The 18,323-nt window shown below is 36.3% G+C and overlaps 1 protein-coding gene across 2 annotated transcripts in view; it reads right to left on the reverse strand.

Annotated features, from left to right (window-relative positions):
* Positions 1–604: 604 nt before the first annotated feature.
* The window catches only part of TRAM1 (translocation associated membrane protein 1), a 33,809-nt gene continuing 16,090 nt past the window's right edge, over positions 605–18,323 (reverse strand). For both annotated transcript variants that reach the window (XM_055546242.1, XM_055546241.1), the window contains exons 7-11: positions 12,398–12,468; positions 12,187–12,291; positions 11,213–11,356; positions 10,141–10,301; positions 605–2,195 (exon numbers count right to left, since the gene is read on the reverse strand). In XM_055546242.1, the coding sequence (XP_055402217.1) occupies positions 2,122–2,195; positions 10,141–10,301; positions 11,213–11,356; positions 12,187–12,291; positions 12,398–12,468 (555 nt within the window). In that variant the 3' untranslated portion in view covers positions 605–2,121. The remainder of the gene's footprint in view (positions 2,196–10,140; positions 10,302–11,212; positions 11,357–12,186; positions 12,292–12,397; positions 12,469–18,323) is intronic.

Consider the following 18,323-nt stretch of genomic DNA (forward strand, 5'->3'; position numbering starts at 1 on the left):
CCACCGCTGTCATTCTAGGTGTGTCAGGAAGCACACATGCACGTAAAGGATGGCCAGTCTGGCAGTAAAAAAAGACGCACCTTTAAGTTTGTTTAGCCCAACAGTCCCTGAAGTTGGTTATTTTTTTTCTTAGACATGCTCTCATAAATAATACATGAAACTAATCATGCTTTTTGGTAGAACATGTGTTAATTTGGAGGAAAGGCTATTCTAAATGTTTATCAAAAGTATACTCTTTAAATATGTGTACAGGACTTCCCTGGTGGTCCAGTGGTTAAGAATCCGCCTGCAATAATGCAGGAGACAGGGAAGATACCACATGCCTCAGGGCAGCTAAGCTGGTGTGCTGCGATTACTGAAGCTGGTGCATCCTAGAGCCCATGTTCCCAAGAAGAGAAGCCACAGCAACAAGAAGCCTGCCAGAGAGTAGTCCCCTTTTGTTGCAACTACACAAAGTCTACACACGGCAGCAAAGACCCAGTGCAGCCAAAAATAAATATTAAAAAAAAAATTCACTTATAAAAATAAATGTGTACCTTTTAATGAGATTAGACACTAAAAATAGTGTAAAATTTGCTAACAAAGAAAACGTTCAAGATGCAGCTTGTGAAAGTAAAAATTTTTATTCTGATTGATTTCTTAACGTATAGTTCAATATAAGGCCGGTTTTCAATGGCAGAGATTTGGTTCCACGGAAACTCCATGATGCTACAGAGAGCTACCACTTTTTCCAGGAAGTAGATAAACAGCTGGAAACAGAAAGCACTTTCTAGCAGCATGGCAACTCATTAAACTGCAGAGCGACCAGGTCTGCAACTTTTATACTAAAAATGGCGCAAACATTAGCTGGTGACAGAAGTGAGAAGTGGGGAGCAAGATGTGAACATTGAAAGGAGCAATATGTGTCTTGTAAAGATGACAAAAACCCAAGGACAGCTATAAAGATTTGAAAGGATAATTATAGAAAAGGGAACCAAATATTTTACTCAAATGTTTTTTAGAGCCTTTCTGTAGAGATACAAATATATATATATATATATATTTATCCAAAAATATGTTTTATACAGATAAATGGTTTCTCAAATAAGGATGGAACCAAAGCTACAGTTATAACATAAAGCACTGTCTTTTATAAGACTATTTATCCACCTGAATTTTCAATTTGAGGTTAGTGCATTAAATATTTTCCAAATATTGACATCCTTTTCATGTATATAAATCAAGTAGGCATTATTTTTTAAAAGGGTTTTCAGGTTAAACAGTATTTTTCTAAGATCCTGTGCATATCAAACTTATGACAAGCCCCATTAAGAATCATTATTTAATAAACATATCAAAAAGGGCTATGGTCAAATTTTCTTCTCTATAGGAAACATTTAATTTTCTGATTTCCAGTTTACAAGTGTTGAAAATGCACAAGAAAGATATTACTTCACAAGTACTTTTATGTTAAGATATTTTGATTCAATATACATGGCAATATATCTCCACACATCGTAACCAAAAGTATGTTTTTTTCCTTAAAAAAATGGGGATGTAACATTACCAATCACTATAAAATAAAGCACACAAGTATTTTGGTGAATTTACAAATCTTTTTTCCCAAGTGTAAAGGCTACAAAAATTCCTAAAAATTAGAGAACACTGAAAACATATTAAAATTTGACATCCAACTTTATATTATTTCCATTTTGCCCTGAAAGATAACTTAAAAAATATGACCCTGCTGGAACAGGCCATCTTGCTTAATATAAAAAATTGGTGAGAGCAAGAAATTGTATCACTGATATGTATAATTTTTGTAAATAGTTATCTCTTCAAATCATTAGAAAAATGCTTAAAGATAAAAAACAAAACAAAATAAAATAAAATATAATATGATGGTGGTCCCTAAACTATTTTGAAGGCAGGTAGCTTAGTCTAAGCTAAAACATTTTTTTCACTCATAGGAATCATCCTCCCCTCAAATGCCCTTTAAAAAAATGCATGAAATAATACAATAGTAGCAAGAATCAAAGAGCAGAAAATGTATTTTCAGGAACAGAAAAAAATCTCTAGTGCTGAAAGATATAGTAAAAAGCAGATTTCTTTGGGGACATTAATCAATTAGATTATAATTCATTATGAAGATTTCTCTTTTCTATTACGGGGAGAGTCTGCTCCATTTGAAGTTACTGTTCCATTGACACCATTTTCTGAAAAGAGAAAAATAATCAGCATTACTTTCTTTTATAAATAAGTGCAAATGACAATATCTTTTATACATAAAGGTACCTTCAGAAAAGAAAATTTAAAACCCAATATATGCTCTTATGCCCTTAGGTGAAACTTACTAGTGCTTAATCCATTCGAGTATTTAACCAATCATAAAACCTGCTAACAAGTTAAACACGATGAACTGAAAGCAGGAAATTAAAAGGAATTATAATATGTCAATTATATCTAAAAAAAATAGTTCAAAAAAAAGTCTGCAAAGCAACACTTTCATAGAAAAAGAGGAACATTTTTTACATTGGACAGCAGACAAGGGAGGTTCTTGGGGATATGTTTCTTTACAACATATTTAAAAAGTGGCATTTTGGATAACTCTTATGTTTAAGAGTGTTATAATGGCCTTCTTCAAGCTAGGGTGGAAATAACTGATGTCAGACCAATCCTCCCTCCTAAAATACCCATAAAAGGAGAACATAAAAATGGCTATTTGAAGGCACTGGGGAAAAAAAACAAGTCAGCTAAGTATATTTCTCCCCCAAGGGATTTGCCAGCTACTAAATAAGCACATAGCACACACATACACACAAATGTGCACATGCAACAACCAAGACTCAGAAATCCAGCAGAAAGTAACTCTGTGAACAAAAAGCTACACAGAGAATTGGGATGTCTCACAATGACAGGGAGATAAAAATAAGTATTCAGTGCCTGTCAGAGAAGAAAGTCCTTAGAAATAGTTGATGTCCTAGGAATGAGGGCAAATTGGAAACAGATCAGCTTCAGTGACATAGAATGATTCACTCATATTTAATCCAGAGTTTCTATTGATGCAGCCGTAGTATCTACATTCTTTTACACAAAACATTCAGTATTCAATTAAAAATTACCAGGTATGTCAGAAAACAAGACCAAATGACTGAAAACTAAGAGAAAAAAAATATCAGAAATAGATCCTCAGATGAGCCAGATGTGGAGCTGTCAGACAGGGACATTAATAGAACAATGACTAATAAAAATAAATGCAGAGACAAATAGTTTCATCCAAGGACTCAAAGATCTTTAATCCTAGGACTGGAAAATACCACAACTAAAAATATAAATTTAATAAAAATTTAATAGATTAGACACAACAGAAGAGATTAGTGAACTAGAAAAAAATGCTCATATTGAAACTCAGAAAACAAAGGATGGAAAAAAACAGAAAAGCATGAAAAAGATATAAAAGGACAGGGTAAAGGGGTTTAAACACATGTACTAGAATTCCCAAAGGACAGGAGAAATAGAATGGGGCAGAAGCAATATCTGAAGAAATAATGGTGAAGAATTTCCCCTAAACAGTGAAAGAAACCAAGTCAAGATTCAAGAAGCTAGGTACAATGCAGAGCAGGATATACACAAAGAAAATCAAACTTTGGCACATCATAGTATAACCGTCAAAAAAGAGAACAATTTCGTCAGACTGGGTGAAAAAACTAAAATCAAATTACACACTGCTTACAAGAGACACAATTTATATTTAGGGACAAGAAAAGGTTTAAGGTAGAAAAGGTACACCATGATATAATATAACATTTTATTACAAGAAAGTTGGTGAGCTAGAGTGAATTCAGACTAACTAGAGATGAAGATGGACATGTGACAATAACAGAGGACACATTCCACAGGGATTTACAACAACCCTAAACTTTGATGCACCTGTAATATACCCTCACAATATTTCAAGCAAAAACGTACAAACTACAAGGAGAAGTGGGTCAATACCTTTTGTAATAACTGACTGAACAAGCAGAACTCCTTCCACCAAGTCAGTAAAGACACAAAAGACTGGACCACACAAATGGACCTGATGCCTGCCTATAGAACAACATACTCAACAAACACAATACACATCCTTGAGAAGTCCAAAGGGAACATTCATCAAAACTGAACACCTGACGAGACATAGTGAAGGTCCCAACAAATTTCAAAGAACTGAAATCAGAGTATGTTTTTTTAACCACAGAGGAATTAAGTTAGAAATCACTAGTAAAAACTAGAAAACGCCCAAATATTTGTAAACTACACAACGTACTTAAAAATAATCCATGAGTCAAAGAAGAAATCACAATTGGAATCATAAAATATTTGAAACTGAATGATAATGAAAAAGATGTATCAAAACCTGTGAAATAAGGGTAAAGCACTGCTGAAAGGGAAGTCTGCCCTAAATTGCAAGTAATTCATGAGAAGGGGTAAAAATAAATGATTCCTTTTAACAAAGCCACAAATAACAAAACAGTAAATTAAACCCAAAGAAAGGGAAATAAGAACAGAAATCAATGACAGAACTGAGACAATGAGCAAAAGAAGACAAGTGTTGGTTCTTGGCTGATGGAAGTGAAAAAGAGAAAGGCATAAACTACTAACACGGGAAGTGGAAAATGGGAATCATTGCTGTTTCACAGGCATTAATAAGTAGATACTATGAACAATTTTACATCAATACATTTCACAAATTTAGATGAAATGGATAAATCCTTGAAAAATACAATTTACCAAAAGAGAAATGATAAGAAATAAAAAATTTGAATAATCCCATTATCTATTAAAGAATGTAAATCTGTACCTTCCTATAAAGAAAAGTCTAGTTTGGATAGCTTCACTGGTGAATCCTTCCAAACATTTAAATAAGAAATGCTGGCATTACATGAAGGACAAACCTGCCCAATACCTTTTATAAAGTCAGCAAAACTCATATCAAAACCTGACAAAAGGGCTAATTTTAGCCTAATCTTTTACATGAACACAGTTGCAAAAATCCTAACAAAATATTGAAAAAACCATCCAGCAAAAGAGATATTATCATCAATTTGGGTTTACGCCAGGAAATACATTACCAAAAATATATATCTATATTCTTTATGAATATAGATATAAAAATACTCAACAAAATACTAGCAAGTCAAATCAAGTGACATTCAAAGGATTATGTATGTACATTAACAGTCAGTGAGCTTTATCCCAGGACTGCTCTGTTTCTTTAACATTAAAAAAATAATCCATGATAATAATCTAGAAGAGGAAATGGCAACCGACTCCAACATTCTTGCCAAGATAATCCCATGGACAGAGGAACCTGGTGGGCTACAGTCCATGGAGTCACAGGAAGTCAGACACACTTGAAGTGACTGAGCACACATGCATGATAATAAAGGATACAAACCATTTGATGATCTCAACAGCTGCAGAAAAAGCAAGTGATAAAACCAAACATCCTTTTACGATAAAAATTATAAACTAAGGAAAAACGGAACTTTCTCTATATGTTGAAGACCATTTAGACAAAACTCACAGGTAACATTATACTTAAAGTTGAAAGACTGGATGTTTTCCTACTAAGATCAGGAATAAGGTGAGGATGTCTGTTTTCGCTTATTCAAAATTGTTCTGGAGGTTCTAGCCAGGGTAATTTGGCAAGAAAATGAAATAAAAGGCATCCAGACTGAAGAGGGAAAAGTAAAACTATCTCTTTGCAGGTGACATGAGCTTGTATATTGAAAATGCAAAGAAATCCACAAAAATGCAATTAAATAATGAAATAAAATTAAAAAAAAAAAAAACCCAATAAGTACAGCAATGTTGTAGGATACAAGATCAATATGCAAAAATTCCACTGCATTTCTATACACTGCCAATGAAAAATCCAAAAATGGAATTAAGAAGATAATTCTATTCACAACAGCATCAAAAAGAATAAAATACTTAGGAATAAATTTAATGAAGTACAAAACTTATACACTGATACCTACAAAATTTAATTGAAAAAATTAAAGACCCCAAAAGACATAAAGACATCTATGTTCACACTCCCCAAGGCAATCTACAGACCCAAGATACTCCAAATGAAGCCCAGCTGACTTTTTTGCAGGAAAACAATAAACTGATCCTAAAATTTGTATGAAAATGCAAGGCACCCAGAATACTCAAAACATGAAAAAGACAAAACTGGCAGACTCACATTTCATGATAAAACTTACTACAAAGCTACGGTAATCAAGACAAGGGCATAACAGGCATCCAGATGAAGAGAACAGAACACAGCCACAAATAAATTACTACTTTTATGATCAACTGATTTTTAACAAGAGTATCAAGACAATTAAATGAAAACTAGTTTTTTTACAAATGGTGCAGAGACAACTGGATATCAACATGTGAAACGATGAATGTATTAATACAACGTTATACTTCAGAAAACAGTTTAGCAGTTCTCCCAAGCGTTAAATATACAGTTATTTTTATATGATATGACCCAGCAATTCCACTCCTAGGTATGTATCCCAAACAGCAAAAACCAGGTGTTCAAACAAAAATATGTCCATGAATATTAACAGCAGTCATAGTAGCCCCAACATGGAAACAACCCAAATAGTCATCAATTTACGGATAAACATAACACTATATCTTCATACACTCGTTTATTATTTGGCCATGGAAAGGAATGAACTATTGACACACGCATGTATGATATATATAAATTTTAAACATGTGCTACAAAAGCTTGTACATGAGTGTGCATAGCAGTATCATACACATTAGTTTAAAAGTGCTCATCAACTCATAAGTAAAAGTGGTATATCCATACAATGGAATATTATTCAGCCATAAAAAAGAATAAAGTACTGGGACATACTACAACATGAATGAATCTTGAAAACATTTGCTAAATGAAAGAAGTCAGTCACAAAGGATCACATGTTCTATAATTCCATTTTTATAAAGTGTACATAATAGGCAACTTTGTAGAGACATTTTCTGAAAATCAGTGGTTGTCTAGAAAGAGATGGGAATACCAGACCACATGATCTGCCTCTTGAGAAATTTGTGATGCAGGTCAGGAAGCAACAGTTAGAACTGGACATGGAACAACAGACTGGTTCCAAATAGGAAAAGGAGTTCGTCAAGGCTGTATATTGTCACCCTGCTTATTTCACTTCTATGCAGAGTACATCATGAGAAACGCTGGACTGGAAGAAGCACAAGCTGGAATCAAGACTGCTGGGAGAAATATCAATAACCTCAGATATGCAGATGACACCACCCTTATGGCAGAAAGTGAAGAGGAACTAAAAAGCCTCTTGATGAAGGTGAAAGTGGAGAGTGAAAAAGTTGGCTTACAGCTCAACATTCAGAAAACAAAGATCATGGCATCCGGTCCCACCACTTCATGGGAAATAGATGGGGAAACAGTGTAAACAGTGTCAGACTATTTTTCTGGGCTCCAAAATCACTACAGATGGTGACTTCAGCCATGAAATTAAAAGACGCTTACTCCTTGGAAGGAACGTTATGACCAACCTAGATAGCATATTCGAAAGCAGAGACATTACTTTGCCAACAAAGGTTCGTCTAGTCAAGGCTATGGTTTTTCCTGTGGTCATGTATGGATGTTGAGAGTTGGACTTTGAAGAAGGCTGAGTGCCGAAGAATTGATGCTTTTGAACTGTGGTGTTGGAGAAGACTCTTGAGAGTCCCTTGGACTGCAAGGAGATCCAACCAGTCCATTCTGAAGGAGATCAGCCCTGGGATTTCTTTGGAAGGAATGATGCTAAAGCTGAAACTCCAGTACTTTGGCCATCTCCTGTGAAGAGTTGACTCATTGGAAAAGACTCTGATGCTGGGAGGGATTGGGGGCAAGAGGAGAAGGGGACGCCAGAGGATGAGATGGCTGGATGGCATCACTGACTCTATGGACATGAGTCTCAGTGAACTCCAGGAGTTGGTGATGGACAGGGAGGCCTGACGTGCTGCAATTCATGGGGTCACAAAGAGTCGGACATGACTGAGCGACTGATCTGATCTGATCTGAGAGCTGGAAGACTTAAGAGTACTGAGAAGTGGAAACTAAAAGTTCAAAGTTTTTTGGGTCGGTGAAGAATCTGCCTGCAATGCAGGAGACCCTGGTTCAGTCCCTAGGTCAGGAAGATCCCCTGGAGAAGAAAACGGCAACCCACTCCAGTATTCTTGCCTGAGAGATCCCATGGACAGAGGAGCCTGGTGGGCTACTTTCCATGTGGTCACAAGAGTTGGACATGACTTAGTAACTAGACCACCACCACCACCAATAATGTTCTAAAATTTATAGTGGTGATACATGCACAATTCTGTGAATTTACTAAAAGCCACTGAACTGTATACTTTAAATCAGTGAATTACATGGTATGTGAATTTAATCTCAATAAAGTTATTAAAAAGAAAAAAAAAATAAACACGTGCTATGTGAAAAAAAAAAAAATGTCCAGAAAAGGCTAATCTATAGACAGAGAACAGGTAAGAGGTTGCTAGGGGCAGAGGAAAGGAGGGAATGGAAAATGACTGCTAGTGGGCATGAGGTTTTTTCTGGATGATACAAATCTTCTGGAATTAGGCAGTGGTATGCACAATTTTGTGAATATACTTAAGAACTACTGAAATGTACACTTTAAAAGGTCAACTTCTCGTGTATGAATTATATTCCAATAAAGCAGTTATTAAAAAACATTACTGAGAGAAATCAGAGATACTCTATATAAGTGGGAGGTATACAGCATGTTCGGGACTTCCCAGTTAGTACTAGTGGCAAAGAATTCATCTGCCAATGCAGGCGACATAAGAGGCATGGGTTCGATCCCTGGGTTGCGAAGATCCCCCAGAGGAGGGCATGGCAACCCACTCTAGTATTCTTGCTTGGAGATTCCCATGGACAAAAGAGTCTGGTGGGCTACAGTCTGTAGGGTCACAAAGAGTCGGACACAACTGAAGTGTGTGCGCGCACACACACATGGACAGGTAACACCATACTTAAAGGGGAAAGACTGGATGTTCACACACACACGCTCATGGGTTGAAATACTCAATTCTCCCTCAGGTGATCTATGGAGTCAATGTAATATCAACCCAATACCCCAGTGAAGATATTTGTGTATGTGTGGAAACTGACCAAGATGCGCTAAAATTCATATGACACACAAAGGGTTAAGAGTTGCTGATACAAACCTGAATAAGGACAAGATTGGAGGACATAAACTATCAGATATAAAGACACAAAAGGAGCGAACCACCACTGTTTATGACAAAGATTTTAAAACAATGTCTCGTCTTATAGTTCCAACTATAATACTACAAGTTGAAAAATTATTCCACTGTCAATGCATTTTCAATCAAAAGCCAGAAGGAGAAACAAGGTGAGATGCAAAGTCAAAGATTAAGGGCCAAACAATCAGGAATTATAAAAGAGCTGTTCCTCTTGGGACTAAAGGGCAGATGGAAAGGAGCTGAAAGGTCTTGTTTTTTAAATATGAGTAAGATGTCCGAAAGTACTATCACTCTTCAGGATATTCACTCATTAAAACTGCCCATGTACACACTGGTCTAGAGGGGCTCAAAGTCACCAAGTCTGCAGAACTTGTGAGAGAGAACTTTAGTGGATGGCTTTTGAGGGGAATAACTGATTTGAGGGAACCACCAAACTGTAAGATGGGGAAAATGATTTTCTTTCTAATTTTGCTAGTAAGTAGAATTAACTCTCGGAGAAAGCAATGGCACCCCACTCCAGTACTCTTGCCTGGAAAATCCCGTGGACGGAGGAGCCTGGTGGGCTGCAGTCCATGGGGTCGCTGGGAGTCGGACACGACTGAGCGACTTCACTTTCACTTTTCACTTTCATGCACTGGAGAAGGAAATGACAACCCACTCCATGTTCTTGCCTGGAGAATCCCAGGGACGGGGGAGCCTGGTGGGCCGTCTATGGGGTCACACAGAGTCAGACACGACTGAAGTGACTTAGCAGCAGAATTAACTCTTCTTTTTAAGATTTTAAATCTTAGTAAGATTATAAATAAGACCCCAAAACACGAAAAAAAAAAGTGTTTTCTACTTCAGGTTTTTCACTGTTTACTGAGTACAAACCTGTTCCTTTTCTAGAAGACCTGCCTTTAGTCACTGGTGGCTTCTTCTTCACAGCTGGTGCCTGAAAAGTAGAATGTTCTCTCCACCTTCGAAGCTGAAAATTAATGAACTTCCACATCATGAACGCTTGGGTAATGCAAATGGATGCCAGAACAGCAATTCTGAGAATACAAAGAAATAAACAGAAAATTAACGTGTACCCAAGCAATGCCATTGAATAACGTAGTCTCTCTTGCTTTGACAGTATTAACTTAGTGCTAAATTCCCACTATATTGACAAGGATTATATTAATGAATAATTACCCCACTAATAATTAACCCCAGGTGGCTTAGTGGTAAAGAATCCACCTGCCAATGAAGGAGATGCAAGAGACTCAGGTTCGATCCCTGGGTTGGGAAGATCCCTTGGAGGAGGGCATGGCAACTCACTCCAGTATTCTTGCCTGGAGAATGCCATGGACAGAGGAGCCTGGCTGGCTACAGTCTACAGGGTCAAAAGAGTTGGACATGCCTAAAGTGATTGAGCACAATAAGTAACCCCAGAAATTAAATAAATGCTGTAGTAATTTTTTTTTCAAACTTTAAACTTTTTATTTTTTATTGGGGTATAGCCAATTAACATGTGGTAGTTTCAGGTGAACAGAAAAGGGACCCAGTCATGCATATACAGGCATCCATTCTCCCTCAAATCCTTCTCCCACTCCAGGCTAGCACAGAACATTGAGCAGAGTTCCCTGTGCTATACAGTAGGCCCTTGTTGGTTATCCATTTAAAATACAGCAGAGTGCACATGTCCATCCCCAACTCCCTAATTATCCCCTCCCCCTGGTAACCATAAGTTCCTTTTCTAAGTCTGTGAGTCTCTATTTTGTAAGTTTATTTGTATCTAAACACTTTAGTATTGATACTTTAATTTATACATGAAATTGCAATAGGTATGAAATCAAATCAAATGAGTATTTTCCCCTACCTCTCATAATTATACCTTTAGATTTTAGACAATTCATATTTTAAATTGATAATACATACTACACTGCAGGGCAAGGTGAGAAAAGTGTTAAATCAACCCTACCTAACAGCTAACACATTGAAGTTTCCAGTACTGAAATCCAGCTTCTGGTTCTCTGCTCTTGCTAGGCCAAAGCCAACAGTGAGTACTGAGAGAATTAAAGTCAGAAGTCTTCCCAAAACAAACAGAACTGCCCACAGAGAAAATCTGTGAAAAAAATGTCAAAGTCAGATTCACAAAATTGCAAAGATAAGATTCTAGTAGAAATCAGATTCCTGTTAAGTAAATGCATATTAAAACAGCATTTCTTCCAGTTCTGCAAAAAGGATTCTGAAATAAAATGCTAGGGAAATGCTTCATATTATATCACATTCTTGGAGATTGTATAATATATGAGCATATTTCAGGTTCTAGAAGTTCAGTTAAAGAAATACTTTGCTTTTTTTTTCATTTAGCTGATTTTCTGTGTATGCGTATAACAACTATTAGTGATTCTCAGAACTCCTGGTATATAGAACAATTTTGGAAAAGGCTGAATAAAAACAAAGGCCATGTATTCAATTCTCATGAGAGTCCTCGTTTCACTTTTTCTCCCCCCAAGGCTCTTTACAATACATATTACTTCCATGCTGTCCAAGTTTAATTTTCCCATCAAAACATTTTTGTCTCTTTAAGGTTCTATAATCGACTATTTCAATTTCTTCTGAAAGTTCACTTTTCCTCATTATTCCTTCTCCAAAAGAACAATGTGCACTAAACAAGATAGGAAAAGTTGTATGAGAACTTTGAGTTCTCATATGTATGAGTAAACCCTCAACCTTCAAAACTATGAGTTCCAATATACTATCTCTCAAGCTAAGAAAGACTATTTTAGAGAACAAAATACCAACTTCAATTGTTAAAAAGTGTCATTTTATTTAAAGTAGCTTATAAAGCAACATAATTGACAATAGCATGGACCTTGGCAATAGCATGGTCCTTTGCAACATAGGCACAGACTTTAATTACACAAGAAACAGAATGGTTGAAAGACTCACCCTTTCTGATACTTTTCGTCACTAAAGTAAAATAGGCGGGAAATGTGAAAAAGAAACTCGACAAAATAGTGTAGCACCAAAAGCACAAGTCCTAGATGATTCAAGCTGTTAAAAGAACACATTTAAAATGAAAAGATTAATAATGAATTAAGACAGAGTAGCATACTATCTGCCCAGTCCCTAAGCACACCCAAGAAAAATTCCAACTCACTTTAAAAGATAAGCTCCAGCAATGTGAAAGAGGTAAAGGCCGATGTAGACGAGCTGACGAGGAATATCTTCCTGTAAACAGAAAATTGCACAACAGGTTAAAACTGGGGGAAGTAGTTCTGTTTGGAGAAGTAGTGTGAAAATGTACTGTCACAGAAGACCTGAAGACCACTCTGCCCGGCACCCACTCCAACTGGCCACAGTCCTTTACCCTCTCTTGGCTTCATCTACTCATCTGGAAATGTGAATAACACCTGGGTTTGCTTGAATCAGATGCACTCCAAATCCCTTTTAGTACTGAGTGGTTCTTTTTATAATAAACAATATTAAATGACACAATCTTAATAACCATAATGTCCTTCTAATATTAAAACCACTATGTTTATACCAGGAGAGATTCTTTTGTTTACCCAAATAGTATTCACGTTTTTTAGTCTCTTTCATTTCACTGTCAGTCAAGTCATTAAAACCAAAGGTTAAAATTTATCTTCTCACTTAGGATACCATCTAATTGTATATTCTTTATCCTCTTAATAACCCTATAAGTCAGGTTTTCAGATTTCACTTTTGCTTTTCCTTTCCGCCCCCGCCCCCCCTAGTTCTTAATGACTTGGTTATCTTAGAAATAGTGGTTTTCAAAGATGTTTAAGTCAAGTGATTCATAAAATTAATTTGGGGGTCATCCTAACATCTTTTGAAATATGAAATATAATTTTAAAAATGCAAGAGTGTACAGCATATTATATTGTTTCACCAGAGTTTTATTCCAGATTTTACACACACCTGTACACACACACAGAGAAGGCAATGGAACCCCACTCCGTACTCTTGCCTGGAAAATCCCATGGATGGAGGGGCCTGTACAGTCCATGGGGTCGCGAAGAGTCAGACACGACTGAGCGATTTCACTTTCACTTTTCACTTTCATGCATTGGAGAAGGAAATGGCAACCCACTCCAGTGTTCTTGCCTTGAGAATCCCAGGGACGGGGGAGCCTGGTGGGCTGCCGTCTATGGGGTTGCACAGAGTCGGACACGACTGAAGCGACTTAGCAGCAGCAGCAGCAGTAGTACACACACACACAGAATTATAATGTAAACTCTCTAGTTTTTCACCTTAGGTTACAGTCAAAAATGTTTGCAAAAAATGAACAGCAGGCCCTATAAACACTTGTTAATTTAGGAAATGACTGTACCGCTCATTTCTACTCTGTTTTTGGCAGTTTACCACATATATGGTTCTACTAGCCTGGCTAGTACTATTCATGTACTGCAGCTCTAATTAAAATGATTACAATATGGTTGATGTCAGCAAACTGAGCACCATTTGCCTGGAACCTCACTAACTTGTCTCTGGCATACAGGAGAGCTGAACGCAGATCTCTTCTCTTTCAGCCCCTACAATTCAAATACAGTTACTTCACCAAATCTTCCGAGAAAGAGTAGAGTTTTTAAGTGTAGTTTTGAAACTGAAACGTCTTTTCCAGTAAGAATGGTACAAAGATCAAGTGTTAGAGAACGTACGACAGTTGAACAAAACTATATCGAGTCCTACACTGTGGAACTCTCGGGGAAAATTCCCAAGACACAATACTAAGTGTATAGTGGAGCTTCCAACTGGAGAAAGAACTAAGGCTGGCTGACAATTTTCTCCACATAATTTTCAAACTTCCAATGAAGTATTTTTCCTTACTAAACTAAATGAGTGAGAAAGAAAGGTGGTGTGATAACATGGCAAAGTTCAACCACAAGGAAGTCTCTTTACTCTCTTAAAATCATTTTGGACCAGCTCAGCTGTAGTGTTATAATTGCAATTTGACACCCTATGGAAACAGAGGTGTCACTAAATACATGGTAGTTGTATTTCTGAAAGTGTGGTGTATATATCATTGGCACTGTACAAAATGATTTTAGATAGTCAATAAAACACTTTAACTTTCACGATAATTTTATTTTTATTTTATTGTTTCTAAAGTTTTTTTTTTTTTGATGTGGACCATTTGGTTTTTCAGCTGCAAGGCATGTGGCTTCCCAACCAGGGATCAAACCTGCACCCTCTCCATTGGAAGTCTTAATAACCACTGGACTGCCAGGGAAGTTCCTCACTACAATTTTAAATACATTCTAAGTTGCAGTGAGGTGGCATGTAAGTGACTACATACATGAAACAATGCCATATTCCTTCAGATGTATGCTAAACAATGTTCCAAATTTCTGAGGGGAAAACACCACCAAGAGGACCCTTTGATACTTATAATAAAAGCTTTTTAAAAAGTTTAAAAATTGCTGATTGGACACTAAACTCATTTTATTACATAACCATTTGTGTAAATCAATGTAAAAAACTAATTTGCTGAAATAACTGATGGAAAAACTATAGCAGTGTAACTGCTTGGAAAGATTAAAGAAAAAAAAGATTTTTTTTTTTTTTTAAAAGAAGAAACACAAATAGGTTTTAAAAATACACCATTTAGTAGAGAACATAAGCTGCCTATCTTTCTTCCTATTAGACAAATCTAAAAACACTACTATAAATTACAAACATACTATATTTCAAAAAGTCATTCCATTTATTTTTTCTCCTTAAATCTCAACCTAATTATGTGAGGCAAGGTTTCGCTTGCTCTTAGTTAAAGAAAAGCCAAGAGCTTCTTCCCTAAATTCAAGTTCAACTTTGCATCTCAGCCCTGCCTTTCTGATAGCAATCAACTGAGTCAATCATGGTGAGTAAAATACCACCAAAGGTCCCATCTCCACAACTATAAATCCTTAGCAAGAGCTTTTCCAAAAGGACAGAGTGCCAAGAAATCTTTTTCTAAGTAATAGAAACTTGAGCCTTCTATAAACTGGCCAGTGTCTCTAAAGCAATGTTTGCACATTCAAAGCTGAACCAGACAAAAGTGTCAAAATAAATGAGTGACAGGGAGGGGTCTACTGCAAGGAGTGGTGGAGAGTGCAGATTAAAGGTATTCCCCTATTAACAATAAGGTGACAGGTGTGATGTAGCATGATTTTTAAAATGAGACCAGACTTCCTCTGACATTCTTCAATCCTCATAGGGTTACAGCCCTTCTGGGGCTTACATGCCTGTGGCCCACAATAAAGACCTTACCCAGCACCACAGTCTCTGGGGCTTACATGTTTCCCTGGGGTGTGGGGATCAGTGAGAAAAGAGAAGGCTGGGTGGAAAGATCAGTGAGAAAAGATGTCGGCACTCTTAGAGGCAGTTCACGGTATCAGTTAACTGGCCACATCACAGATTTCAGTTAGGGAGTTAGCACGCCATCCAAGGGTGGCTCATAACTGTTCTAGAATCTAGAGTCTAGATGAATGCAAATGTGGATGAGAAAAAGCTATTTTGGTTTTTCAAGACTCACCACCCTATGATTTTGTTATGTAAATAAACTCTTTTTACCACAAGTCAGAAATGAGGTTTTGTTTATTTACAAACTTTCTTATACCTGAATGGAAAAAATATGTAATGAAACTGAGCAGTTGCCAAGTCCTTATATATGCTTAATGCTAATATTCAAGTAGTTTATATAAGGACAAAGTCATAGAATAATGACTTAAAATTCTGATAAGTCTCCTTTTTCATGGAATACCTAATAAACACAGTACACTTAAATCAAAACATATGCTAAAATTATAAATAACTTCAGGTGACATATTTGGTTGTTATTCCAACATCTTTTACTAAAAAGGTCAGCTGTGCACTTTAGTAAATTTCTATTTTTATAAGGAAATGTTTTTCTTTACACAGTACTAAAATATGAACTTTAGTTTAAACTGAATATCGCATATATGCCCAAATATAAGGCAAAGATTTTCCCCTAAACCAAAAATGTAGTCATCTCATATGTAAATTTTTTCAAAGCTCTCATACTACAGAGATCTGTATTGATTACTTTATTTTAAACAACAAATAAATGGGTTAAGATACATAACCTGAGAAAACTCAACCAATGTCATTTCTAAATGCTTACACAAGGTTAGTGGAGGAATCAATAAGACAGAGTAAGGATGTACTCTGGAAAAACTGATTTAAATAAGTCAAGGAAGCTCCTGTGATGAAGGACAGATATTAACAAGTCGCACATGAAAAGTGTGACCGTAACCCTCAGGAAGGAGTGGGCAAATAGCTTTTTAAGAATTGAATATATTTTATATCATATACAATATGGATAATTAAACCAAATAATTTGAATATCAGAAATAAAACATTTGGATATTCCATCCACACTTTCCTGAAAATTCTTATACTCAAGTTGGCTAAGAAATTACATTTTGAATCCTCTTATGGACAAAAGAGAGGACTGTTTATATTGAAACATACATATTACATGCAATTAAAATATCCTTCTTAAAAGAAACTGAGTTATTTGTGACTAACACACCTCTTGAATTGCTACTGTGTTCCTTTTTCCATTTCTCTGTAGGACTGGGTCAAAATAACCACTGTACTAATTTTTTTCCAGTGAAGAGTTCTTCCAAAAATAATTCTTATAGAGTAAATTTTAAGAAACCGTTGAACACATATGCAGCTGTTACTTTCAAATTATGTTAATTACTTGCAACAGTTACTTTCGACTGTCATATGTAGGTGTTAAAAATAGTTTCAGTTAAGTTCTAAGTTATGCAAATTATTCCATAAAAATTAGATTGCATTTTTGGAGAAATGCCATCTGGCAGGAATTGATAAGAAAAGAGCTTTGAGAACTAAAATGAACAATTACTTAGAAATGTCCTGCTCTATTTACATGGTCAATGAATAATATATAGACATATGAACTCATAATGAAACCCAGAGGTTAAAACATCCATAAGTACAAAAGTACATGAGGAAAGATCCAAACATCTGAACCATGGTACTGAGACATCAAGGACTATGACGGTCTCAGCAGTGCTCCACAGAACTTTCTGCAATGAGGGCTAGGTTCTGTCTCTGATCCAAAATGGCAGACTATGAAACCATTTGTGGCCAATGAGCATTTGCAACATGGCTAGTGTGACCAAGAAAGCGAACTTTATCTTAAGACAGTTCTAAGTCAAAGGTTTTATGGATCTTCACCCTAATTCTTATAATCAACTGAACTAGAAAACCATTCTACTTTACATGGATGGTACTTTACATGGTCATCAATGATGACCGACACACAGGACACAAAAACCACAGACACAACACAGCAATAAAATCAAGCACTTATATTCATGAATTAACTACCCAGAGTCCATATAGAAAGAAGTGTTTGTGGCTTTTAAGAAGGCAGAGGTAAAATGGTCACTGGATGGGTGGTTACATTTCTGTTTTAGAAAAGCTTCTCAAAGTAAGGGGATTTTAAAACCAATGTTTTAAATGTGGAAAAATGTAAAATACACACAACCCACAGAGAGCATAATGAATCCCCATGTACCTGTCTCCCAACTATGGCTTTAACTCATGACTTTCTTTTTATCCATCACCCGCCACCCCTCCACCCCCCCCACCCCCCCACCAACATGTCAGTTCATATACGGGGATTTTAAAAACAATCTCTCCCCAAAGGAGAATAAAAGTGCTTGATTAATTTATTAGAAAAGGTATCCCAGAGAAAAGAACTATGTGCTGGGATTATAAAATTAGAGAATGTTAAAACTGAATGAGGTACAAAAAGGCAAGAAAAAGGGGCCAGGGGCCAGGGGCACAGATGGGAAGAACCTGGGAACACAGGTGAGCAGCTTGATTTTAATTTAGAGCAAAAAGGACCTAGTACAGTTTTTAGAAGAGAAAGAGTTACATAAAGGAACGAAAGTTTACTCTGTGACATCAGGTAAGACTGACTTCAGAGGTACCGAGGGTAAAACTACACAGGAGGCTACTGCAATGCTCTAGTAGCTGAGTTACTGTTCAAACAAGACAAATGAACATCTTTCCTACCTATTTCATTA

Source organism: Bubalus kerabau, chromosome 14 (assembly GCF_029407905.1).
Source record: "Bubalus kerabau isolate K-KA32 ecotype Philippines breed swamp buffalo chromosome 14, PCC_UOA_SB_1v2, whole genome shotgun sequence".
NCBI lineage: Eukaryota > Metazoa > Chordata > Mammalia > Artiodactyla > Bovidae > Bubalus > Bubalus kerabau.